The sequence below is a fragment of the Phyllostomus discolor genome, chromosome 4 (genome assembly GCF_004126475.2).
Source record: "Phyllostomus discolor isolate MPI-MPIP mPhyDis1 chromosome 4, mPhyDis1.pri.v3, whole genome shotgun sequence".
NCBI classification, from domain to species: Eukaryota; Metazoa; Chordata; class Mammalia; order Chiroptera; family Phyllostomidae; genus Phyllostomus; species Phyllostomus discolor.
In genome coordinates, this window is record NC_040906.2 from 27,920,473 (window position 1) to 27,948,405 (window position 27,933).

Consider the following 27,933-nt stretch of genomic DNA (forward strand, 5'->3'; position numbering starts at 1 on the left):
AACACCAAACTCCTGCCAATGTTTTTCTTAACCTTTGCACGTGCCCTTGCACAAACACTCTCCCTCACTTATTTTCTGCCTTAGAGGAGCCCCCTTAAAAAAATCCCTGAGCTTCTAAAATTCCTAGGTAAAAATCCACTACATAAGGACACACCACAATGTGAAATGAATTAAACTGAGCTCTTTTATCTTTGCTTACAAAAAAGCAGGTAGTAATTTATTCATACACCGTCTTTGTTCCCTCACTAAAGAGCAATGCTCTTCAATCGTTGAGAGCCTCAGAGGACCAGGCAGTGCTGAAAAGAGGAAAGGGACACATTTATGGGAGTAGTCACGCAGCTCTCCCCACAGAAGGGTCTAAGTGCCGTTAGCAGTTAATTTGTGAGCAAAAAAAAAAAACCCTGTTGGGAGCTTTCCACCTACTCTAAAAGCAAACATTCTTAACAAGCGGTATTAGTGTGGTGTTAAAAAAGGCATGCTTTAACCTAAAAGGTGTCATTTTATGAGCAAAAACTGGATAAACCTTAAGAGACTTAAAGTCGGTATTTTCCCCCTTCCTTGATGCCCAAATCTTCACAGGTTGAGATGACCTCACACCCATTGTGACGAAAACCCTGGAGGATCTTAAACCTGCTCTGCCCAGAGTGCAGCGGCGTGACTTCCTCCTCCTGGGGAGGACCGTCTGTCACTGATTTTCATTCTGTGTGTTTCTAAAACACACCAGCCGTGTGTGAGCCTGTTAATTAAAACAAAAACAGAGCTGTTCCTGTTGAGCTTTAGAAGTATAGAAACTTAGAGCCGAAGAAGGGAAGGAAAACAGCAGCATCCAGTCTGCTGCTGGGTCTCCATAGCTGCCCCAGAATGAGGCGACTACATTATGAAAAGCCAGGAAATGGGCACCTGAATTAAAGGGGGGGGGGGGTGTCGCGCGGGAAGCAAGCTAGTGAGGCTTGGAATTGGAAGTATTCAGAATGCTTTTATCATTTCCCTGAGAGACTGTTTATTATCAAAGTGCCTGGATAGTGGAGGCTTCTTAGTCTAATCTGATTCCGCCGTTAGCCTCTCCAACCAGAGGAAAGAATAGCTTCGGTGACTTCTGAGGCCATCCTGGGGTTAGGCATAGCGTCTATTCCTGCCAGAGCTGCTGAGTCACTGCCACCTTCACTGTCACCTCGGGGAATCACTTGACCTCTGGGTTCCAGTGACCTAGAAGGCAGAGTGAAGCTTATAGCTGAGGAATGCTCCATATGCAAGGTTCCTGATATCTGGAATTGTCTACTGACTTTCCTGGCCAACCTGAAGCCAAAGGACTTAAGTATTAACAACGTAGAGAAGGTTCGTCAGCATACAAAAACACAAATCAGTTAAAAACAAAACAAAACAAAACTCACTGAATTCTTCCCAAGAAAAGCAGACCAAAAATATCTTCTCGTCCTCTTTCAGGTATGTACTTCACCTCTGAAGGGCAGTAAAAACATGGATCAGATAGCACCTCTTTAAAGGGGATGCTTATTCTGTACCTTCAGTAAGTCATCCAAAGCAGGATGTGAAAAGGCTTAGGGGAGTGTGTGGTGGGTGGTGTGGAGGGTGGCAGGAAGCAGCAACAAAGGAAAAAAATTAAGGGACAATTAAAGCATTCATTACACCATATTTTAAAAGGCAAGGAAAAAAAGACCTCACTAACATATCACCTCTTCCTCTTCCAGAGACCCATCCAATGGTGTCTCTCCACACCTTGTTTCCATAACACAAAGTTTAGTTCTTTGGCTTAATGATATATAGGCACTGTAAACTAAATAAATGTTCACTCTGTATTTTAAAAAAATTTATTTGTGATCTGTACATGTGATAAAGTGGGGCTTCCTTGTAGACTTTTAAAGGCAAAACAAAACAAAAATCCAAAGTAAAAATGTATAAATACAATATATATTTTCTTACAAAAATGGGAGATTTACAAAATATACATACTGCACTTGTCTCTATTTTACAAATTTCACATGCAAGAGATACAACAAAAAAATATCCTGAAAAACTGCATGGTGGGAGTTTTAAAAATCTGGCAAATAAGACAGTTTGGGAGGATTAAGAAACACAAGGTCAATGTTAACTTGAATATAAAAAGCAGCTCCACTCAACTGAACATTAGATTATATGAAGTAACTTGTATTCCTGACAGCACCCTCTATGATTTAAAAATGGTTTAAAATGGCATTTAAAAACTGTTTTGAGACACAGGACAGTGTTGCAAGATTGCAGGGTGGTGTCAAAGGTGGAGTGAGGTTCGCTCCTGTGATTCTCTGCTCAGTTTTAGACCATTATGCAAAAGAGTCAGAGTTGTTATAGAAAAAAAGTACATGATTTAAGATTAATAAATTTAAATCATCCAGCACATTTCAAAGAACTCCAGAATGACTTTGAAGTTTACCTTCTTTTAATGATTTTCCTTAAAACGGGGGCCCACGATTTGAACTGTCCTTTTCATTCACTATCATTTCTGGAGGTCACCTCCCCACCCAGCCACACAAAGACAGGGTCAGCACACACGTGATGCTTTATAAGTGGATTTGTGGGACTACAAAAACAGGACAAAAAAATTGTTTTTACTTTTTAAATGCAATGTACTGTATTGTGGAGACTGAGACATTATGCTCTTCCTTTTAACTGGAAGGATTCAAACTGAGAAAAAAAAAAAAGAACCTAAATGCAGGTTTATAGGAAGGAAAAAAATGGAGAGATAACCCTAAACATTTTACAGAGCCCATTGGACCATGTGTTCTGAATTAAATTTATGTAAAACAAACAACAAAACCCTCTGCATTTCCTTTAGCCAAGTCAGAACCTCTGACCCAATGGGGGTATGGACGCACAGGCCCCTTCACTTTTCCTTAAAAAGGAATGTTTATCTCAACCGAATTAGCATCCAGAGAGACCTCAGATTTGCTCGACTTTGCCTATAAAAGTTGCTGTCTTCACAGTTATGCCTTTCCACAGAGAGACACTTTTGTTTCCTCTTTTGTCTCTCACAACAAAGACAAGGGGGAAAATGCATTCCTGTTTCGAAAAGCAACAAGTCATCACTTCTTTTCAGGCTATTAAACCAAATAAAACACCCTTGTTTCTTTCTCCTGCCTTCCACGGAACATTTTAAAAATAGCAGAAATACCTACTACGCATCTCCTCTGCATCATCTCGAAAAGCTATCTTCATTTCTTTTGCATCCTCACATTAGGATTCTAGGAGGCAGGCCTCCCAGGACTTCCAAATGCTTATTTTACAAGACTTGAAAGGAGTGGCGGGGAGGGGCGAACCAGGCGGGAGGGGGCAGGGGAGGAGAGACTGTACTGTCTGACCCTGGAAATTAACCCATCTGGGCTCCAGTTTGGCCCCAGTGAAAAGAGATTATGGTTTGACCACCGCTTGACAAGGGCACCGCAGGGAGTCCTCCCTTTTTCCAACAAAGCAGCCGCTGCAGACAGAGCTGTACCTTTCACCCGGGCCTCACAGGATTGAAGACAGGCCACTTGTCTTGCAGCAGGGGAATCGCTCCCAGTCCCAGTTCAGCCGGATCTGGGAAGGACTCAGAGCAATCTTCTCTTCTCCACAGGCCAGGTCGGTCCGTACCGTACTTGATAAACACCATCATTATTAGTTTCATTACCATTATCCTGCAAGTCTTTGCCAAAAGTCTTTTCACCCGACCCATCTTTCCACTCAGGCCTCCTATCCCAACCCTATCCCAACTCGTCTCACGTCTACATTAAGTCTTCTCACTTCGAAGTCACCTCTCATTGGAGGGGAGGGGGAGGGGGTTACAGAAACAAGCCCTCCACCCCGAAGTTCTTTCCCTACCGCGCCTTTCCCTCGGTGAGAGAGTGGAGGAAGGGAGGGTGGGGGAAGGGCCGGGGCTCATACCGCAGTCTCCCCCTTGCTGCTGTGGCTGAGTCTGTGGTAGAAGCGGCGCCAGGACTGCAGGGTCTTGCCGGACCAGATCCAGAAGCCAGTTGTGATGCCCACGATCATGGTCATCAGGTATTTGATCATGAAGACGGTGAAGTCGGGGCTCATGGGCGGGAAATGGCCGGGCGGGCAGGGCACCGCATAGCTCTTGCAGGTCTGTAGGAGCCAGGTGCGCTCCCAGTGTTCGCGGAAGGCCTGCTCGTAGAAATAACAGGCCAGGACGATGGTAGCCGGCACCGTATAGAGCACGCTGAAGACGCCGATGCGCACCATGAGCTTCTCCAGTTTCTCGGTCTTGGTGCCGTCGTGCTTCATGATGGTGCGGATGCGGAAGAGCGACACGAAGCCGGCCAGCAGGAAGGACGTGCCGATGAAGAGGTAGACGAACAGGGGAGCCAGCACGAAGCCCCGCAGCGCGTCCACGCTGGACAGGCCCACGTAGCACACCCCACTGAGCAGGTCCCCATCCACCTGGCCCATGGCCAGGATAGTGATGGTCTTGACTGCAGGCACCGCCCACGCCGCCAGGTGGAAGTACTGCGAGTTGGCCTCGATGGCCTCGTGACCCCACTTCATGCCGGCCGCCAGGAACCAAGTGAGCGACAGGATGACCCACCAGATAGAACTGGCCATGCCGAAAAAGTAGAGGACCATGAAGAGGATGGTGCAGCCCTCCTTCTTGGTGCCCTGCGCCACCGTGCGGTAGCCGTCATCTGAGAAGCGCTCCACGCACACAGCACGGTCCTCCAGGAGGAAGCCGGCCACGTGCGCCACCGCTACCATGAAATAGCAGCCCGACAGGAAGATGATGGGCCGCTCGGGGTAGCTGAAGCGCCGCATGTCCACTAGATAGGTGAGAACAGTGAAGAGCGTGGAGGCACAGCAAAGCACCGACCACACGCCCACCCAGAGGCGGGCGAAGCGCCTCTCTTCTTCTTTAAAGTACATGAGGCCGTTGGCGCGGCCAGGCTCGCACGGGGCCCCGCAGTCGCGCTCGCCCAGGAAGCGGTAGCCCAGGTAGGGGGGGACCTTGAGTTGGCGTGGGCACGAAAAGGGAAAGGTGGTACGGCCCCGGCCATCAGCGGCCCCCGGGGGCACGGCAGTGAAGGGCAGGTCCGGCATGTAGGGCGCGGTGGGGTAGGCGGTAGGGCCGCCGCCCGGGCCCCCGGAGCCGTCGGACGTGTTCTGGCCGACGCAGATCTCACCGGCACCGTGCACGGGGAAGTTCTCGCAGCGCAGCCGCTCTGGCCACTGGAAGCCGAACTTATTCATGAGCGCTTCGCAGCCCTGGCGGGCTCGCTCACACAGAGAGCGGCACGGCGGGATAGCCTTGTCCAGCACGGTGCACACGGGTGCGTACATGGAGCACAGGAAGAAGCGCAGCTCGGGAGAACACTGCACCTTCACCAGCGGGTAGAACTGGTGCACCTCGAGGCCCGCGTCCTCTTGGTTGGTGTGACCCAGCAGGTTGGGCAGGATGGTCTGGTTGTAGGCGATGTCCGTGCACAGCGGGATGGAGATGAGCTGGCAGAAACCGTGGTCCGGCACCGAGATGCCCTTTTCGCCGTGGTATGGCTGCGCCCCGGCGCCCGCAGGTACGAGCGCGCCTAGTAGCGCAAGCACCAAGGTGCATAGGCCCACGGGAGAGCGCGGCATGGCCGCGCCGGGGCCCCGCATCACAGGTCGTGGGTGCAGCGGCGCTCTCAGCTGGATAAGCGCGACAAGGCAGCCAAGAGAGGCTTGGATCCCGGGAGGCGCCACCGCGCCGGGCTCATGAGAGTCCTCCCGGCGCCGGGGCCGGGCCGTGGGCGGCGCAGAGCCGAGGGCGCTGCAGCTGAGGTGCCTGCGCCGCGGGGGCGCCGCAGCCGCCTCCACCCAGCAGTCGAGCGGCCGCCGGGGGCCCAAACTCCTTGGCTTGGGCCAGGGGCGCCGCCTTCTCCTCCTCTCGCGACGTAACGGTGCGGCTTTTTCTGCGGCGAGGAGCAACAAGCGTCTCCAGTTACTACCTTTGAAAGTTTGCCCAAGTCTTCCGACCCACAGCGCGCAGCAACGCGCGCGCCCCCCACACCAAGTCCAGCCCCCCGCAGGGGAGAGCCCGGCGTCGCCGACTGCTAACTGAGGCCGCCGCCTCGGCGTTGCCGCTCCGCCTCCTCCCCTCCGCGGGCCGCCGCCTCCTTCTGCGCTTTCTTCAACACTCCCCGCTCCTTCTTCAGCTCCAAGTTTCAGCCAAACGGCTGATTCTCGGTCTGAATCCGGTCGGTGCCTAGGAACCAAGAGCTCAGCGAGTTCTTTTTCGAAATCCAGTTGCGCCGCGTCCGAGGCTGCGAGGTCCGAGTGCCCGCGGCCTGGGCCTGGCCTTTTCAGCCCCGCGCAGCTCTGGCCCGTGAGTCCCGGGGCCCACCGCCGCCGCCACCGCCGCCGGCCTGGAGAAAGCGCAGAGTAACGCCTCGGAGCCGCGCAACTCGCCAGAAGAAGCGTCGGGATCGCGGGGTTCCGGGCTGCCCCACCCCCTCCCCTCCCCCCATTCACAAACCACTCCAGGGGCGGGTCCTCGAGTTTCAGGGATGCCCAATAGCGGCGTTTGTTTTCTGTGTGGCCGCCTTCGCATTGGGTGGAAGTCGGAAGGGGCAGGCGAGGGAACCTGAGAGGCGGTGTCTGCAGCGCTCTGGGCGGATTCCTGAGGGGAGGGGCAGGGGGCTGGGAGAGAAAAGTTAAGAAAAACTTTTACCCTGAATTCACTTGGGGGTGGGGGGAGGTATACGCACCAGAAAGGGGGTTTGCTTGAAAGATTTGTTCCTTTTCCGAGCGCACTATAATGCACATTCCTGAATGGTGCATCGGGTTAGACTTTTGCAGGGAGAACCAAGCTGAGAATAATGCAGAGCCTGAGCAGACAGAGACGTGACCCGGAGTCACGTTAGCCCTACTTGGTCTGAAAATGCTGGGTTTCGCCGGGTCTTTTAGGAAGCCGGGTCCTAAATGTAGGCTTTGGTATGGGGCAAAAGGGGGTGCATCTCTCAGATAGCTCTTCTCTCCCCAAACCCAGACGACGTGAGGTCACAATCCTCTCTCATTCCCACTCCTGGTTGTAAAAAGGAGGAGGGGCCGCGTCCGAGTAGAAATCGGAGTCGGATGGAGGGGGCCCACTTAGGCGGGAGGAAAGGCTCCAACGGGAGCGTCGGGAGCGGGGACCCTCCCCCCTCACGCCGGCCCCAAGACGCCCCAACCGCGCGCACGGCCCAGAGTATAGGGATCTGATGTAGCTTTAGTGAGGTTATGAGAAAACTAAGTGTCGTGGCCGGGGTGGTGGTGGTGGTGCAGGGAATGGTTATAAAAGTAACCTGAGACAGTGCAGAGGAACACTGTACGGTTTCAAGCATGTCTTGAATTGCCCTGTTTTCCCTAGTTTTTCGGGCGTGTGGTCATTTAGGACCCCATCTTCATTGCAGAAGCAATAATTTGATCCTCTATTTGGAATATGGGTAGAAGTGTTTTAATATGTGTTACAAACCAGGGCATTTGCTAATTAAAGAGTTTTCAAAACACAAAGAGAGGGTATCCTTGTTCTCGGGTAGCGTTTTCTGATTGGCAAGCGGTCTTTTGTTCCATCAAATATTCGCCCTGCTCAGAAGCACTGGGCGCTCACGCGCGCTCTCCGATCACTCTCCGCGAGGTCAGAAGTGACCGCGGGCGGGGGTGGGGGTGCCTGTCCCCTCTCGCGGGACAGCAAGGAATATCAGAAATTGCCATGCAGGAAAGAGACGTGTTGAGAAAGGAAAAATTCTGCTTCTCCCCCTGCCACACACGCACGTGCACACACAGTCACAGAGAAATTCTGTGCTTTAAGAAACGTTACCCCTGGCCGAGCCCTTGCTTCTGCCAGTCTCAGTCCCAAGCGCTGGAGCCCCGAGTGATGATTTCTGATCAGGCTTCCTGTTTGCAGAAGTTGCTGTCTCTGCTACTGCCCTCGGGGAGCCTCTTCTCCGGCGAGAAAAAACACTGATCCTGAAATCTGAGACAATTCATTGGGTTTCTTCCCTTCCACTGGAGATTTTGGCTTCCTCTGTTTTTCTTTTATTTTCTATTACTGAAAGTCACGGGGCACCTTTCCTTCCACTTCACAGTTTTTACTCGTTTCCCACTTCTGTTCATGGGACTGGAGGGCTGGATCATTTGGGCCGACGCAGGGCGTCAGACGCTCACGCTCTCCATCGGGCCCTCAACAGGGGTCCCCATCACGTTCTCCCAAAGCGCCTCTCACACCCGCAGCAGTAGTTTAAATGTCTTTGCCGGGTTCTGCCTCAAGGTAATATGAAGGATTAATGATATTTGCTTTAAAAATGTTTCCTCCCTTGTATTTTTTTAAGGGCTCCTCTTTTTCTTTCTGAATTTTTATTCATATTACCTAACCAGGGAGCATTGATGCTGCTTTGAAAGATGTTGTTTGAGGACAATGCTGCTGCTTTGCTTTGTCATTTAAAGTGTGTATGGTGGGGAGTTGAAAATCCTTTTTTCTCTCCGGGAACTTTAGGTTATCCTCCTTTTCGAAATCAAATTTGCATGCTTATTTATCAGGCCCCAGATCTAAGTCATTTTTGCTTATTGAGGGAGAAATTGCAAGAACTGTCATCAAATAAAATGAAAACAGACAGGATAAAATACTGCATCTGAAATACAACTGAAATCAGTTTAGCTGATGAGCTTCAATTCATAGATGCAGACAGCTCCCTGATGTTAGGTAATAGGGTAATTATTTAGAAAGAAAAAAAAAAGAAAGCCCTTAAAACTACAAAAGATGAATGAAATATTTTTAAAACAATCTACACATAAGATGCAGAAAATCCATCCCAGGTGGAAAATAGCACCGATAAGAGTCCTCTTGGTCTATCTCAGGCTGACAAGTATAAAAATCGGAGGAGCAAACCCCAATTTATTGGAAAGTGTTGTTTTTTTAAGATTATTTTTAAAAATCCACTCCACAATTATTCTGGAAAATCAGAATTTGCTGTTGGAGAAGGTGGGGTAGCTTTCTTTCCATACCTTGCCTGATATGGAATGCTGTGATTTCAAAGAGATAAGTTAGATCAGAAAAATAAGTTTACAATATAGGGCTGAGTAGTCTGTTTTAGGTTCTGTGAGAAATGTAACATTGATTCACATTCTGTCTAGGATCAGTTTAATTTTCTTTTCCAAACAACACCTTCCACACCCAACTCCTGAAGCCACTAACTGATTGACATCTTCTTTGGTGAGCTAAGGGTGGAAAATTTTTTAAGTGTCTACTGCAAAACTTCTAGTTGCCCCTGCCCTTTAAAACAACAAAGGCTTTTATTTCTTTACATCATAGTCATGTGGTCCCACAGAAAAGTGATGCTATTAATTGGCACCAATTATTTAAATGCTACTTATTTTGGCCAAGTCCCAGCTTCATCTAGTTGAATTAGATTCTGATGTCAGGCCATATTTGAAAATGGCCACCTTTGCGGTGCCACAATCCTGTGATTGCAGTGAAATGCCAGCTGCAAGAATTACTCATGCAAAACCAGAAAGGGCAGCTTGTAGCTTAGCATCTACTTCCCTTTCTGTCCTCTCTTTTACCAGACAACTTGTGGCTTCATTACATAGAGGACTTGGAATTTCCAGTCACCAGGTTGCCATTGACTTCTTTCAGGTTAGATTGAAATGTTGGATTCTTCCCCAGATTGGAAGTCTTGTCCGTAATGCAGACTTTCAAGTGTTATGAACATAGAGATATCTAGATTGAATAAGAGGAGGCCATGCTGAAGTCCTGTTACATATGCTAGGCCCCACCCAGTGGAAGTGATTTATATCATGAAAATGTTTGACTATTTCCTTTGTTGCTTGAAGGTTGTATTAGTTATCTATTGTTGTATAAAAACAATTACCCCAAACTTAGCAGCTTAAAACAATAAACATTAATATTTCATAGTTTCTGTGTGTCAGAAATCTGGGTGTGTTTAGTGGGTCCTCTGGCTTGGGGTCTCTCATGATACTGAAATCAAGGTGTTGACTGGGACTTTAGTTACATCACGGCTCAACTGAAGGAGGAATCACTTCCAAACTCACTCGTGGCTATTGACAGGCCTCAGAGTGTCCATTTCCAATTCATCATGTGGCTGTTGGCAGGTGTTACTAGCTGTTGGCCAAAGACATCAGTTCCTTGCAGTGTGGGTGTCTCATAAGGCCACTTCAGACATGGCACCTTGTTCCCCCACAGCAAGTGGACAGACAGGGAGAGGGAGAAGGGGAGAGAGAGAGAGAGAGAGAGAGAGGGAGGGAGGGAGGGAGAGAGAGAGAGAGAGAATGCACGCAAAAGACAGCAATAAAGGTAGAAGTCATAGTCTTTCTGTAACCTAACCTTGGAAGTGAAATCCTGTCACTTTTGCCATATTCTATTCATTAGAAGCAAGACACTAGGCCCACCCATACTCAAGGGGCAACAGGGGCTACACTTGTGCATGAAAATCCATCGGAGGGCCCTGGCTGGCATAGCTCAGTGGATTGAGCGTGGGCTGAGAACCAGGTATCGTGGGTTTGATTCCCAGTCAGGGCACATGCCTAGGTTGCAGGCCACAACCCCCAGCAACCACACATTGATGTTTCTCTCTTTCTTTCTCTCTCTCTCTCCTTCCCTTCCCTCTCTAAAAATAAATAAATAAAATATTTAAAAACAAACAAACAAAAAAGAAACCCTCTGAGCATCTTTAAAAAAAAAAAAAAAGAAAATTCATTGGAGGGTGAGGATCACTGGGAGTCAATTTAGAGACTGTTTACCATAAGGGTTATTCATATTATGGAGATGAAGCCAGAAAGAGAAACAACTCTTGGGTCTCTGCCTTTTGGGAGTCCAGAGAAAGGGTCAGAGATAAAAACACATGTTGATTGGTTATGATGCCACCTGCCTCTGTTGGAGTCAGAACAGAACCCTAACTCTGGCCAACTGTGTTTTCCAACACAGGCCTTTGGACTAGAGGAAGAAAGAATGCAGAGGAAGTTGACTGATTGAAGACAACATGTAACCCTAGGGAAAAGCCTCCAAGAGCAGACAGTGGGTCATTTTGGGGAGTGAAATATATACGCAAAGGAAAGAGCACTGGAACTACAGCCTAAAGAAAGACACTTTGGCTATTTGGGTTATGAGGTAAAAGCACTGTTGGTAATTGCTACCCATGCCTTTAATAACAGTCTGTAGGGTACTGATGTGTAGGAAGGGTGGCAGAAGTAGTTAGTACAGACCACTTTAGTTCTGCTTTTCACCATCGATTTCCTGTCCTGCCTCAGGCAAGTCACTTAACCTCCATGGTTCCCTCAGAGTGTTGGGGGAGTTAATGAGATAATACTTACGAAATGTTTTGTGGTCTATGGGCAAAAACACCATAAGGGCAGAATCCTGGTTTGGTTATATGGATGCAAATCATAGAGATAAAATGAAATACCAAGTTAGGTGCATATTTTTGGCTCTGGCTTTCTGCCAAGGTTGTGACATTTTACAGTGGTATGCAGGTAAATGTTTAATGAGCAGCTTTTTAGGAAAAGAGCCCTGATCTCTATACAGTTGTCAGTTTCCATGATGTAAATACCGCTACTATCACTGATTGCTGAACAACTGAACTTTGAGTTTGGAAAGATGTACATAATCAGCTCTCACAAGAGCTGGCTCTAGCACTCCACTGGGTTTACAGAATTTACTCTCTTGAGATTATTTTGAGCATCAAAAATTTTGATGCTTAGATTACTTTGAGCAATTATTAAATATTTTTATTAGAAGAACTGCCACTTACAAGGTGCCAGCTGCTTTAGGTACAATGTCTCTAATTTTATAACAATCCTTCAAAGTTCCAGGCATACGTTCCTTTTCATAGTAGTAAAGATTGAACCGAAATCCAGATCTAGATAACATTTTCACTTTACACTGCACTGCTATTTGGTGCATTCATGGTAAACATCACTAATTTTTGTCCTTTTCTATGTCTTATCAAAAGCTATTCCCATACTTAGAGAAGCCCCAAATTGGTTATGACCCCCTGAATATTATATATATCCAGGTTTCAAACAGACTTGGTAATGTTCACAAATGTTTTATAATTTTTCAGGAAACAATTCAATTCCTGTTGGTGAAACTGCACCAGTGGGGATCTAGATTAGGATATGTGGGCGCTGTTCTTGCCCACCAGGACCATTGGCAGTTGCTCTCCACCAGGAAATGTTGGCATGTCAGTCAGCCGAGAGCCAGTAGAAGAAGCTGCAGTAACAAGACAATAGTAATGAAATGCCCCAAGGAACCTTCTAGAAGAGTGAGGTGGGGACTGGAGCAGTTGATCCCAAATCTGGGTAGTCATGAGAATTACCTGAGGAGTTAGAAGTCTTTGTTCTTGCTGTTTTTAAGATATGTTGAGTCAGAATCTCTGACATTGGACTAGGGGATTTAATGCTTAAAATGTTCTCAGGTTTGAGAGCTGCAGACCCAGACTTGTGTTCCAAAGCAGTGCATTGTGCATACAGAATGTCTTCAGTCTTTCGTAAAGTCTTTACTTGATTACCTTTTGAACTGAAGGATGGAATGAGAACCATGATGGAGAATGAGGTATGTGAAGTGTGTGTGTGTGTGTGTGTGTGAGAGAGAGAGAGAATAAGGTGGGGGGTACATTGGATAAATGTCTGGTTGCATGGTGTGATATTGAACCTGACACTCACTGTGGGTGAGTTCACAGTGGCTGTTCTATAATGCAGCAGCTGTTACTCGCATGGTTCATTCACAGCAGTTCCTCAGACTGACATGGCCATCCTTGCACCTTGTCTCATGCGACCTCTCACCTCAGATGATTGAGCCAGGAATAGGCAAGTCTCTGACCCAGCCTTGAGTTTGTTTGACATGAGACCTCTGTGTTCAACAGGTGTGCCCTCTGGATATTGAGTGGCCACCCAATCAGATCCTTTCATTTGGAAGGTCTGAATGTAAAATATACTGGCAGAAGCTGAGAGACATTCCTTGGTAAGGGAAGCAGAAACCAGAAAGTAGTAGAAGCATGGAGGAAGTGCAAGGCATGAAGCAGTGAGGTGAACAGAGAAAACAATTAGTAGCAATAGGAGAAGTAGGAGGACAGAGAGGATAGCAAAGTCTCTCATAATGGAACATTATAGGAAGAAGAAAAAAGGAAGGAAGGAAGGAAGGAAGGAACAGAGAAAGGAAGGAAGGAAAAAGAATGACCACCTGTTTCAAAAGGAGAAGACAAGAAGACTAGGTCACAAGATCTGTTTCTTAGCTCCTTCCTTTGCAATCCTCCCATGGTCATGAATGAAGCCACCTGACCACCTGTCTATTCCTGGCAGCTAAAGAGAACCTCATGAACCACAGTGTCAGTGCCTGGAAAAGGGTGAAAACACAGGTCTCTTCTGACTTTCTCCTGGTAGGTGAGCCCACAGTTGTGGAAGGCTGACTCCAAGGATTAGTGCCAGCTAAGGAGAGATGTCCATTTAGGGTTGGCCAGCAAGCTCAGTCTTGCAGATACCTTCCTCGTGCTCAGTGTTTTATAGAAAGAATTTTAAACGATACCTCTTAGGACTGCAATTGATATTCAATTGATTCAACTGAGTGATTGCAAAAGTGTTGCAAGATAGAAATTATCTGTAAAGACCCCAAGACCTCTTTCTCTTGAGTTGTTAGGCAAAATAAAAGCTCTAAAGTATATAAAGTCCTTAGCATAGTGTTGGAGGTTGCTAGTTGTCCCCCAATAGCTGTTCTCTTCTTCCATGGTAATAGAGTCCCCAGTCTTTAGCAGGACATATGAGCACTTGGAATAAAGGCTCCCTATAAAAGCCTCCCTTAGGTCCATCTATCTAGGTCTTGCCAGTGGAATGTCAGCAGTGGTGTTGTGAGCAACATAAAGGCAGTAGGTGTACCACCCTGCCTTCCCTCTTCCTGACGGCTGGAACTCCAGAGACTACTGTGGACCATGGAATAATCTTGGGAAAGGAGAAAAAGATAGAAGGGTCCCTAACACTGTGATGCACCGTACCAGCCTGTGGCAGATTCTCTCTGGATTTCTCAAATAGGAAATCAAAATAAACTTATGTCTAGTTTAAGCCAACATTGTTTTAGGGTGTTCTGTGACTCTCAGACAAGCCTCATCCTAATTTATCTTGTGGTACCTGGCACATGGTAGGCATTCATCAAATGTCAGTTTTCTTTGTCATCTTTCTTTGATGGTTCTATAGCTTTTATGATATTACTTGTGTTCTCTTGTATTTTCATGCTTACCTTACCCCCCGCATCTATTCATCTGAAAGTTCCCTGAGAGTAGGGTCTGTGCCTTGTTTTCCTCCTTTGCCTTTCACAAGGCAGATGTTTGATTTGTTCAAGCAAATTGTGGAATTCATCAGTCAGATGAAGTCCAGTAAAAATAAGAAACCATAAATTGCAGAAATACTGGATGGAGAAAGGCTAGCTAGGAACAAAAAACCGGGAATCACATGAAACCACAGCTAAATATGTCAAGGATGCCCTGCTGTTGTTTTTAGGTTGAATGTAAATTTGGGACACATGAAATAATTAAGTGGCATGAAGGAACCAGTAGGAAGAGTAACTCAAATAAGTTAAAAAGATGATTCTCAAAGGGGATGTGGGTGGTGGTACAAGGATTTAATTTTTTAAAAATCTACTTTAACCTGGCTGGCGTAGCTCAGTGGATTGAGTGCAGGCTGCAAACCAAAGCATTGCAGGTTCAATTCCCAGTCAGGGCACATGCCTGGGTTGCAGGCCACGGCCCCCAGCAACTGCACATTGATGTTTCTCTCTCTCTTTCTCCCTCCATTCCCTCTCTAAAAATAAATACAATAAAATCTTTAAAAAAAAATCTACTTTAAAAAACTACTTCCTGGTACCCACCCCTGGAGAATCTGCCTAAAAATCTCCTCATATGCATTAATGTGCAGCCCAGATCCAAAGTAGCTGATGAGGAGACAAGGTGAAAATATTTGGTTGTTTCATTTGGAAAAACATATGAAGTCATTAAACTGTCTTCCCAAGTAAATGAAAGTTTATTTTGAGATGGATGTGGTACATTTCTCTCTCCTGAGGATCAAACAAGGGAAAGGCTTCAGTTTCAGCCAGGGAATTGAGAAGAATTCTGGACTCTCCGTTCAGCCACTAACCTCTTGGCCTCAGGCAAGTCAGTTAACGTTTCTGAGCCTTTTTCTTCATCTGTGAAGCCAGAAAGCTGGACTTAGTGACCTGGCCTGGCTCTGAGAGCCTATGGCTGTATTTGGGGGTTCCTTACCTGGGCCAGACCTTTCTACAGTCAGGGCTTTTTCATGTGTTCTGTGGAAATTGCCCACAAAGCCAAGCAAGTCTCTTTCCAGTTCCTACTGTTCACTCAGTTGAGGCTCACCACCTGTGCCCCACGGGTGCCCAGAAGGCTGTGTGTGCAACCCTGAGTGTGTGCTTAAGGGCCACTTGTCCATCGCTTTTCTTCCCTTTCACATTTCCACTTAGTCCCCTTTCTCTCTGCTTCTCCCTGCCACCTCCTTATTGTTGTAAAATGGCACTTTAAACCCTAGAGCCAGGCTCTTCAATTAAGGTGTAGACAAAGTGGTTTGACTTCATTTGGATTACAAACTCTGTGAATGGGAGAGAACACAAACCTCAAAACATTTGCGTTTCAAAGCCAGAAGAGGGGGAAGAGAGAAACTGTTCTGGGCTCTCGAATTTGCCAGATGTCAGTTTAAAGGGACCTAAAGAATTCCTAAGCCTTTGTTTACCAAATCCTGCCTCCCCCTGGTCACTGAAACTAGGGCTTGTGGCTACCTTGCAGGAGGGGCCACTGAAAGGCCAAAACTGGATGGGGAGGGGTGGTGTGTGTTGGGGGGCAGTGAGGAGGAGCAGTGTTTGAATTTTATTTTTTTCCTTTTAATTATCTGGGGCTGCCCTAGGAGAAATCTATTCTCTTTGTTTTGGGAAGTTAAATCTTAATCTTCACAAATGAGGGCAATCAACCCATTTACTAAATAAACACAGATCATTGCAGACTGACTGCCCCTCTTTTGTGATTTAATTTGAGAATGGCCCCACCTGAGGGAGGAGCTGAGGCTGGGCCCGAGTGACCTGGCCGGGTCCCTAAAGGGAGGGAGGCTGCGGATTGAAGAGGTGGTGAAGAGAAGGTGGAAGGAGCTGGGTTCAGACTGGGGAGGGTCTGGAGATTTCCCTTTCACTAGTGAATCGAAGTCCCTCTGTGATTCGGGTCTACCTTCTGAATGTATTTGGGGCCTTCAGTTGTATGGTGTTAATTTTGGCTTTGGAAGTCTGAAGCTGGTTAAAAGCAACTTTTATTAGAATGCTGGCTATCAGAAAGAAGTCTCTGGGATGGAGACAGAGAAGCCATTTATTTCTTAGCTAACTCATTAATATGTTGAAGAATCTGTCCTTGATTTTTAATTCCCCTCCTCGGTCACCAGTTACCATGTTTTTAAGTACTCACAGAAGTGTATTCAAATCCTAGGCAGTTACAACACTGTGGGATGGAGTGCTAAGTGAATAGCAGGCCCTCAATACACGATTGAAAGAATGCCCAAATGAATGAATAAGGTACATATTAACTTGAAAAGGATAAGATAAAACCATGTGGAATTTATTTATTTATTTATTTATTTTTAAATGCATTTAGAGATTACCATGTGCCAGGTACTGTGTGAGATGCTGGGAATATAATGTGTCCCTGCAATCAAGGAGCTTATAGTCCCGTTGAACAAAATGGATTTGGTTTTCTATGAAGATCTTGAATCTGTCTCCAAATTATAGTGGGAGTTTGGCACTGAGCTAGGAGTCAGCCCATGCTGTGATTTAAAGAGGAGGGGCTGCCCTGGCTGGTGTGGCTCAGAGGATTGATTCAGCCCGCAAACTGAAAGGTCACCAGTTCGATTCCTGGTCACGGTACATGCCTGGGTTGTGGGCCAGGTCCCTGGTTGGAGGCATGTAAGAGGTGACCAGCCAGTTGATGTTTCTTTCATACATCGGTGTTTCTCTCCCTCTCTTTCTCTGTCCCTTCCCCTCTCTCTAAAAATAAATAAATAAAATCTTTGAAAAAATAAAGAGGAGGAGCTGGGTTGGAGAATGATTTGGGGATTTATTTTTGGAAACTACATCAGAGGTCAGTAATTCTTTATCTTCATTTTACAGATGAAAAAGCCAAAGCCCAAGATGGCAGATTGAATTATCCCGTTCACAGAAGGAACTGGAACTAAAACCCACATTTTTGGGTTCCTGGTCCTGTGCTTTGTCCAAAAGCTTTGCACATGAATGGTCCAACTTTATTTATGTATCTATTTATTTATTTATCTCTGGTTCCTGCTCACCTCACACTGGAAATAGCTTGTGTGAGTTCCGGAGTGAAAGATCAGAGTGACTGGCTATGCGAGGGGCTTCTGGTTGGCTTGTGTCTGGGAGACCCACGGAATGGGGGTGAGTGCGCCTGCTCTGCTTGTGGGCCATAGCCTCAACTGCCCCTGCCCCTGCCCCTCAGCTGTGCTTTGGGGTGGGGGGGAGGAATGGGAAGGGAAGGGAGGCTGCTGGGACAGCCAGACCCCAGAGGCTGGGGGAGGGACATGGGGCTGCTCCTGCTGGCTGTGGGAGCTGGGGACAGTGCTGTCGGCCTGTTCCTGTGGCTTCCAGCAGACTTGTGAAGAGCTGCTACCAAAATGGAGGAGTTCTGAAAACAGCCCAGAAGGTGGGGGAGAGGAAACATTTAAAGAAGAGATAAACAGAAGAGGCGACAGACTTCTCACTCTACCAAAAGGAGCTTTGGTTTACCTGTGAAACTTCACTCCTCCTCTTCCCCTAGCCTGAAATTTATAAGCTGGTCCACAGCTCCCAGAGATGACCCATTACTTTAAGGCCTTAGCTCTGAGGACCATATTGGTCTCACTGTGCCTTAGCACTCAGGGTTGATGACATCCTGACTCACATTGCAGTTGAACAGTTAAGAGAAAGCCAGTGGATGGATTCCAATGTCTGATATTAGTCATATCATTATGTGTATTAACAGCTAACATTTATTGAGTGCCTACCGTGGGCAGGCATGACCTTAACCCACACTCTTTGAATCTTTATCCTCATAAAAGCACTTTGAAATAGCTTCTGTCTGTGGGATGCATTTTATAGATGGGAAAACCAAGATAGAGAGAGTTCCAAAATTACACAGGTAGTAAAAAACAGAACTTCGGACCTAGCTCTGGCTTTGAAGAAAAAAAAACAACTTGTGGTAAGGAAAGAAGAAAAGGTAAGAAGTTAAGTCTGCTCTTAAGGGTATGGCACCTAAGTATGTCTGCCCTGGAGGAAGACCAGAGAGCAGACAGGGTGAGCTCCTGTGTTCTGTGCAAGCCTCTAGGAGGACACATTTCTATCTACCTTCTCTGTAGCCAGCGGTCCAAGAGGACATCACAAGACCAGGGCATCCATGGGCTGCTGGGCCTCTCCTAGTAATCATCTCCCAATTCTCACTCTCCTAGGAAGAGTGATAGAGTCATTTTCCCATTAACTATTTTGAAAGCTGTTACTTTTGGTATAGCAGGGACCCTCCCATCTTTGGAGATAATAGTTGTGAACATAGATTCTGTGGATTCGAATCTTTTTTTCAGCAGCCTGTAAGTTATGTGGCTTTGGACAAGCTACTTACCTTGTCTGGGCCCCAGATTTCTCATCTGTAAAAGGGTGATCATACTAGCACCTATCTCATGGGATTGTGAAGATCAGGTGAGGTAGTGCAGTGAACTTAGTACCTGAAATGTTGTGAATGCTCACTAAAGGGTAATTATTATGGTTCTTTAATGGTTTAAAGAGACAATTTAGTCTAGGTAGATGGGGATGAAAGTTTCTGGTTTCTCGGAAGGCTGCCAGCATCCGCTATGCTCAACTGAGAATCAAAATTCTCATGGAAATGGGAGGACCTGGGGGAAAGTCATGTCTCCATCTAGGTGTTCCCAATGAATTAATAAACTGAAGATATAGTTATTTGCAAGTTGCTACAGACCGCAGGAACTACTGAAGAGAAAGCTTTCTTTTCCAAATCCGGATGCCTGTAACCCACAGTAAAAGATATTTTGGGCACCCCATGTTTATTTCTACCCATGTCCTTTTTAGGCATGAGGCTTTCAGAACCAAGAACGGTGCTAAGTATAAGTGAAAGGAAAAAAAGTTATTTTTCATTCCCAGACAATATACACAGAGAGTTGTCAACATGATCACAATCTTTAGAGAAGCTGAACTTCTAATGGAAAACGGACAAAATGGCAGGGGTAAACTTTCCATCATGCTTAATATTATTGCCCTGCCCATTTCATTTGGAACACAAACCAGCTCAAAATTCCCTACAGAATATTATGCATTTATAGGGCCTGCAGTATGCTGTCCATTTTTGCAAGTGGAAGGATCAGAAGCAGTTATTTGGTACACAGCAAGCCCCCAACAGGCAGCATCTGCATCTAGGCCATATCTATATTTCCCAACAGGCTTTGCACTGGTGGCTGCTTAATAAATATTTGTTGAATAAATGAATTGTTGTTTCTTAACTTTCTTTACCCTACACAGTTCAATTTGTTCAAAAGAATTTTCCTTATCACAATTTCCAAAAGCCTAAATGCTAATGTTTGTGTTTATATACTGTATGTATGTAAAATAACATTAATTACAAAATGTTGTTTTATGTTGTAGCTAGTGAAAAAACGGTGGCCTCTCTTTTGTGACTCCTATAAACCAGTAAGAGCTTAGCATATGCAAAGGTTTGGAACATTATTTTACTGTTTAAAATCCTCAGATTCTTGTGCTGGCTATGTAGCTCGGTTGGTTGGATCATCTTCCCATTCACCAAAATATCTCGGGTTTGACCCCAGGTCAAGGCACATACTTAGGTTGCAGGGGTGAGAAGTGGGGGTTTGATCCAGGGTCAGGGTGCTTGTGGGAGGCAACTGATGGATGTTTCTCTCTCATTTCAATGTTTCTCTCTCTCTTCCTCTTTCTCTGGCATCAATGAACATGTCCTCTGGTTAGGATTAAAAAACAAAACAAAACAAAACAAAACCTCAGATTCCTTTGACAAACATTACAACAAACAAGCAAACAAAAACACCAACTTTCACAATTGCCAAGAAAGTGTAATGTGTCTTTATCTGCATTTTTAAGAGAGGCTAAATAACTTCCCCAAGATCATGGAGCTGGTAAGTTTTAGGGCTGGGATTTGAACCCAGGCAGTTAGACTCAAGAACTGGAGGCCTTGCTTAATCACACCGACAAATCTCAGGTATGTGTCATGGGCAGCTCTGGTTGGAGAGAGACCTCACCTCTGCCTGAACTCCTGGGAGAAAGGGGTCTGTCTAAAGGGTTTCCATTCCATTTCTCAGACAGATTTAATTGTTAGAAAGTCCTTCATGATATTGAACTGAAATCTGCCTGTTCAAGGCTTCCATTGATCTTTATAGTACACATTTAATCTCTCTTCCATACAAAGGCCCCTCAGATAAGTATGTGCCCCCCTCCCCCAGTGCCTTCTCCTCCTGCAGACTGTTTGTGGGAACCCTGGAAATAGACCCTCACAAGATTCCAGGCCCCCAAAGCAGCCACAGCTGAGGGGGGCGTTTGGAGGAGGAGGCTTATGCAGGAGGCAGAATGTTAAATCAGGTACTGTAAATAGCTCCAAGGCAATGTTTAGAACGGTGGGCCAGGAATTCCCTAGGAAGCAGCTAAGGATGGCTCACCATCCCTGAATTATACCCTTCCCTGTAACACAGACATTGCCATAAGATGTAATTGGTCCTGAAAGTGGTAAGCACAGTGGAATAGCAATGCCTCGAGCCCTCTGATTTGTAACTTAGTTTTTATTCCAACCTATATGAGGTTCAGTGGGAAAGGGAACCAGATTCACTGAGAATGAGACCAAAAAAAGAAATCATAATGGGAGGAGTCTCTGTGAGCATGCAGAGTAAGTTCTGCAGCAAGAGTGATACTCAATGCCTGATGGGTCTGAAAAGGCAGCAAACCCTTGCTAAGTGCAAGATGATGATTGAATACCCTGGCAAGAGAGCCAGAAATGCTGATTTAAAAAGTGTCTGTCCTCTCCATTCATTACACTGTAGAAATAAAAATGCCTGAGTATGTTTTGGGGTGGGTATAGCAGTAAAGCAACTGGGGCCAGCTCCACTGGGGATGAACAGTCAATATGAATGAAGGAGAGGCACCTTTGGCAGCCATTTTTAGGGGCTCTCCCACACCCGCCTTTGGCTAGACTATGACACCTGATGAAGGGATAGCTTATCCTGGTGTAACCACGTGGTGGAATATCTCAAAATGATCAGCAAAGATGAGAGATAGCCCCAGAGGGCGGCGGAACCCAAATCCTGATCAGACCAGACATCTTTGGAGAGGCAGCAAAGATGGCCAACAAGAATGCACGTGTTATTCATCCATCCGAAGCTGTGGGTGCCAGGCCCGAGCTTGGCCCTACACATGCAGTGGTAAGCATGACCAGCACAGTCCCAGCATCACGCATGTAAGCTGACTGGGCACCCACCGTGTACAAGGCTCTGTGCTAGCCTGAATTGGTATGCAGGCTCTGAATACCCTACCCTATTTTTAGGGTTTTTAGGGAGATGTGGAGGGTGGAAATCTGTGCTATTGGAATAGTGATGGCTCTAGACTCAGGAACGCTGGATGTCGGGACTGCCCACCTTCGCCGTCTTCTTAGAGATGTGAGGTCAGCAGCCTGAGAGGGCTCCTTGGAGGAGGAGTGCTCACAGGACTCTAGATCCCCACCCCTGTCAGCTTTTCTGTCAGTCTTACTCTTGGAGACAAATTCCCCTTTGTCTAAATTTGGACATTGTTCTTCTTAATGGAATGGAGTAAAAGTCTAGCTATGCCAGCTTTCTGTGGATTCTCAAGCCAAGCCTTTGAGCAGACAGGCATTCCTCATCCTCAGTCTCTCAGCATCTCCCAGGGATTAATATAACATGACACCGGGCCCATCAAGATAAGCATCCTTATGGCCACAATGGCTTCCCTTTCTTCCCTCAGCTTTCTTTATTGCTCTGTGCACTGTGCTCACTTCCAGCAGGGAGAGTTTATAAGTGCGGGGCTAAGGCGAGCCCGTTCTGCAGGCAGCTCCCGCAAGGCTTGTGCGAGGGCTCCAGGGACAGAGATGCATTTCCCTTTAATAAGCTTCTCACACTACATTAAAGATAAAAGGAGAAGGGAAATATTTATATTCTGACAAAGCAGCTCTTCCCTTCAGGCTCTTGTTTTATTTATTAACTTGCTCTGTCCCTCTCTCTGTCTCTCTCTCTATTTCAGGGGCTAGGCATTTCCCCTGCTTCTCCCCTTTAGTCATTAATTTTGTGGGTGAGTGACAGTGACAGGGGGACTTTAGAATCCTTGTCAAAGAGATGAGAATTTTATGTGGGCGCCATTCCCAGGTGACACCAACAGCTGTTCTTCTGCCCTCTCGGGAGCTGCTCCACATTACCACCCTTATTATATAGCGCTGGGACGGCAGAATGCATTGCACTGGTTAAGTTAAGTCATTTTTGTCAGCCCAGCAAACTGTTTAGAGATACAGTAGCCTGGATGCGTGACTGCATCCACCTGGGACCGTTTCAACCTTTTGTTTATCACACATTTTCTTCTCTCACAGAGGTGATTTCTTAAGGATGCTGGTTTCCTCCAGTTAATCTCCCCGAAGCCAATAAAACACAGATATGCTGTTTTTTATAAAAATATTTTTATTGTATTTATTGGGGGTAACATTGGGTAATAAAATTATATAGGCTTTAGATGTACGATTTCATAGTTCATCATCTGTATATCGTATTGTGTGTTCACCACCCCAAGTCAAGTCTCTTTCCATCACCGTTTTTCCCCTCTCTACCTTCTTCTACTTCCCTTCTTTCCCCTTTTCCTCTGGTGATCACCATTCCTATTGTCTGTGTCTATGAGGGTTTTTTTCCTTAATCCCTTCACCCTTTTTCACCCAGCCCTGAAACCTCTGTTCCCTCTGACAGCTGACAGTCTGTTCTCTATCTGTGAGTCTGTTTCTATTTCATTTGTTTATTTTTCTCATTGGATTCTCTTGGGGACTGCCCTGCCTGGTCTCAGGAGCTGTAACCACCCCCATGGCTAAGGCTGAGTGAGTGACCTTCAGATTATAAGCCACTAAGGAGACAAAGCTTATCTCCCTGGTAGGGGTGCCCCCTCTGCCTCTTTTACTTCACCCTGCCTGGCCCCCAATGCTTGATTGGTTAGCCAATGATGGGTAAGATTCCTCAAGGGAGGGACGATCTAAGACAGGCGCAATCATGGGGGGCCCCCATGGGAAGGAATTGGGGGCTACAGAAAAGGGGTGATGGATCCTCACCCCTTGGCTTTGACATAGCCTAAATCCTCGTTCTGTCTTCGAGAAGTCTCCTAATCTCTTGACTGCCTTACTTCCCCTGCCTGACTTAAGCCTGAAACAATGCCTTAAGCCTGAAACAATGCCAGTGGTGGGTATAGCCCTGTGCTGGAAAGGGTGGGTTCCCTAGGGCTATCAGGCCCAAGAAAGAATATGTAAAACCCTGTGAAACCTGCTTTGTTTAGAATGCTCTCAATGAAATAATAAGGGTCCAAACAGGAAGTGAGTTTGTTCCCCCATGTTTTATAGCCATTTAACTATCTGACCCTGACTCAAAATAGGCCCTCAGAGTACTTTGTATGTTATCTATTGTTTGGTCTTTACTGTCTATTAATGATTAATGAGCTTTACATATACACCCTGTATTCTTATGCAAATTGAATACAATAAAAGCTTCTCAAGGCAAGGGTTGGGACCCTCTCCTCTTGAGAAGGTGGCTGAGACACTCTGAGGTTTGCTCTCCCCTTGAGAGAGATGTCGAGTCATCCCTTTTCCTCCACAGGATTTGGTAGTGCATGCAAATTTATTTTGTCTCATCCATAATGCTGCGGACACTGCGGGCCGGTGTCTGTGTCAGGATTCCACATTTGAATGAAATCATAAGGTACATGTCTTTCTGGACTGGCTTATTTCCCTTAGCATAATACTCTCCAGGTCCATCCATGCTGTCACCAAGGATAAGATTTCTTTCTTTTTTTGTGGCACGTAGTATTCCATTGTATAAATGTACCACACCTTTTTTATCCTCTCATCTACTGATGGACACTTGGACAGCTTCCAAATCTTGGTGATTGTAAATAACACAGCAATAAACATATGAGTACATATATTCTTCTGAATTAGTGTTTTGGGTTCCTTCAATTCTATATTCCCAGAAATAGAATTGCTGGGTTATAAAACAATTTTATTTTTAATTTTTCCAGGTATCTCCATACTGCTTCCACAGTGGCTGCAATAGCCTGCATCCCCACAAACAGTGCACAAGGGTTCCCTTTTCTTCACATTCTCGCCAGCACTTGTTGTTTGTTGATTTATTAATGATGGCCACTCTGACAGGTATAAAGTGATATATCATTGTGGTTTTAAGTTGCCTTTTTCTGATGATTAGCACTGTTTAGCATCTTTTAATATGTCTATTGGCCATTTGTATGTCTTGTTTGGAAAATTGTCTATTCAGGTCCTTTGCCTGTTTTTTAATTGGGGTATTGTTTTTTGGTGTTGAGTTTTACAAGTTCTTTATAAATTTTGGATACTAACCCCTTATCAGATGTATCACTGACAAATATGTTCTCCCATTTGTTGGGTTGTCTTTTCATTTTGATGATTTCTGTTGCTGTGTGAAACCTTTTTAGTTTGATGTAGTCTCATTTCTTTATTTTTTCTTTTGTTTCCCTTGCCTAAAGAGATATATCAGAAAAATATTGTTATGAGAAATATCTGAGCCCTGGCTGGTGTGGCTCAGTGGATTGAGCACTGGCCTGTGAACCAAAGGGTCGCTGGTTTGATTCCAAGTCAGGGCACATGCCTGGGTTGCAGGCCAGGTCCCCAGTAGGGGCACATGAGAGGCAACCACACAGCGATGTTTCTCTGCCTCTCTTTCTCCCTTCCTTCCTGTCTCTCTAAAAATAAATAAATAAAATCTTTAAAAAAAAGGAATGTCTGAGATTTTACTACTTGTTTTTTCTATGGTTTTTATGGTTTTGACTCTAACATTTAAATCTTCCTTTTTAAAAAAGATTTTTATTTATTTCCGAAGAGAGGAGAAGGGAGGGAGAAAGCAAGGGAGAGAAACATCACTGTGTGGTCTGTGTGGTTGCCTCTTGCATGCCTCCTATTAGGGACTGGACCTGCAACCTAAGAATGTGCCCTGACTGGCAATCAAACTGATGACCCTCTGGTTCCCAGACCAGCACTCAATCCACTGAGCCACACCAGCCAGGACTAACATTTAAATCTTTAATCCATTTTGAATTTATTTTTATATGTGATATAAGAAAGTGGTCTACTTTCATTTCTTTGTACATATCTATTCAATTTTCCCAACACCATTCATTGACTAGACTTTCTTTACCCTATTCTACATTTTGCCTCTTTTGTCAAATGTTAATTGACCATAAAGGTATGGGTTTATTTCTAGGCTCTCCACTTTGTTCCACTGATCTATATGTCTGTTTTTATGCTAGCACAGTGCTGTTTTGATTACTATGGCTTTGTAGTATAGTTCAATGTCAGGTAGTGTGATTCCTCCAACTTTGTTCTTCTTTCTTAAGTTTGCTTTGGCCATTTGGAGTCTTTTGTGGTTCCATATAAACTTTTGGAATATTAGTTCTACCTCTGTGAAATACACCATTGGTGTTTTGATAGAAATTGCATTGAATTTGAAATTGCTTTTGATAGCATGGATATTGTAATGATATTAATTCTTCCAATCCATGAGTATGGTATATGCTTCCACTTACTTGTAACTTCTTCAATTTCTTTCTTCAGTGTCTTACAATTTTCTGAGTACCAGTCTTTTACATCCTTGGTTAAAATTATTCCTAGGTATCTTTTTTGTTGCAATTGTAAATGGGATTGTTTTTTTAGTTTCCCTTTCTGATAGGTCATTATTGGTATACATAAATGCAGCTAATTCCTGGATATTTACTTTGTATCCTGCAACTTAACTGAAATCACTTATCAGTTCTAGTAGTTTTTTGGTGGAATCTTTAAGGTTCTCTATTTATAAGATCATATCATCTGCAAACAATGATAGTTTTACTTCTTCCTTTCCAATCTGGATGTCTTTTATTTTTTCTTCTTTTTTTTTTTTTTGTTAAGATTTTATTTTTTTATTTTTAGAGATGGAAGGGAGTGGGGGAGAGAGAGAGAGAGAGGGAAAGAGAGAGAGAGAGAAACATCAATGTGCTGTTACTAGGGGTCATGGCCTGCAACTCAGGCATGTACCCTGACTAGGAAAAAACCTTTGAGCCCATGCTCAATCCACTGAGCTACGCCAGCCAGGTTTCTTCTTGTTTTAATTGCTGTGGCTAGGACCTCCAGTACTACATTGAATAAGAGTGGTGAAAATGGACATCACTGTCTTGTTCCTGATCTTAGGGGAAACACTTGCAGTTTGATGTATGCAGTTTGCCCATTGAGTATTATGCTGGCTGTGGGTTTCTTATATATGGCCTTTATTGCATTATTCCCACTTTGCTGAGAGGTTTAAATAAATTTTAAATAGATGCTGATTTTACCAAATGCTTTTTTCCCTGTATCTATTGATATGATCATGTGGCTTTATTCTTTGTTTTGTTTATCTGATGTATCACATTTATTGATTTGTGGATATTGTACCACCCTTGCATTCCCCAGAATAAAACTTCCTTGATCATGGTGTATGATCTTTTTAATGTATTGCTAAACTCAGTTTGCTAATGTTTTGTTGAGGATTTTAACATCTATGTTCATCAGAGATATTGGCTTACAATTTTCTTTCTTTGTAGTGTCTTTATCTGGTTTTGGAATTAGGATAATACTGGTTTCATAAAATAAGCTCTGAAGTCTTCCCTCCTATTTATTTTTTTGGAGTAGTTCGACAAGAACAGGTGTTACTCCTTCTTTGACCATTTGGTAGAGTTCATCTGTAAAGCCATCAGGCCCAGGACTTTTGTTTTTTGGAAGTTTTTGATTACTGCTTTAATTTCACTAGTTGTACTTTGTCCAGATTTTTTCCTTCTTTCTGATTCAGTTTTAGAATATTGTATGTTTCTAGGAACTTATCCATTCCATCCAGATTGTCTATTTTTTGGTATATAGTTGTTCACAATATTTTCTTACAATCCTTTGTATATCTTTGGTGTTCATTGTTACTTCTTTCATTTCTGATTTAATTTATTCAGGTCTTCTCTCTTATTTCTTGGTGAGTCTGGTTAAGGGTTTGTCAATCTTGTTTATCTTTAAAAAAAAAAACCCAAAAAACAAACCAGCTCTTGGTTTCATTGATCTTTTGTATTGTTCTTTTTTAGACTTTATTTTATTTATTTTTTGCTCTGATGTTTATTATTTCTTTTCTCCTGTTCCCTTTGGGCTTTGTGTTCATTTTTTTAGTTCCTTTAAGTGTAAATTTAGATTGTTTGAGGTTTTTCTTTTTCTTGAGGTAAGCATGTAGTGCTATGAATTTCCCTCTTAAAACTGCTTTTGCATGTAACATAGATTTTGGGTTGTTGTGTTCTTATTTTCATTTGTTTCAAGGTATCTTTTGATTGTGGGTCTGTTGGAAGCCTAGAGGGTAGTTGTAGTGGATCTTCCATGAAGGGTAAATGCCAGTCAGGTTCAAGGAAAAGTGGGTGAAATGGCCCCTACCTCAAAGCCATGGAACTTGGTCACTAATATCCCCTGAGTCCGATCAGACCTTTATATTCTGGCCCAGGCAGCTGCCTCCTCAGCAGGCCATAAGCTCCACAGGGTGGGGCAAGATGGAGTCTAGAGGGTGAGGCTATTGCATTCCCTCAGACTGATGCCAAAAGGAGGGACACGTTCCACCCAA

At 45.0% G+C, this 27,933-nt stretch overlaps 1 protein-coding gene across 1 annotated transcript; it reads right to left on the reverse strand.

Annotated features, from left to right (window-relative positions):
* Positions 1 to 1,810: 1,810 nt before the first annotated feature.
* On the reverse strand, positions 1,811 to 6,619 carry FZD7 (frizzled class receptor 7). Its single transcript, XM_028509175.2, has one exon. It carries the CDS (start codon positions 5,632 to 5,634, stop codon positions 3,907 to 3,909), a length of 1,728 nt encoding a protein of 575 aa, XP_028364976.1. The 5' UTR covers positions 5,635 to 6,619; the 3' UTR covers positions 1,811 to 3,906.
* Positions 6,620 to 27,933: the final 21,314 nt, after the last annotated feature.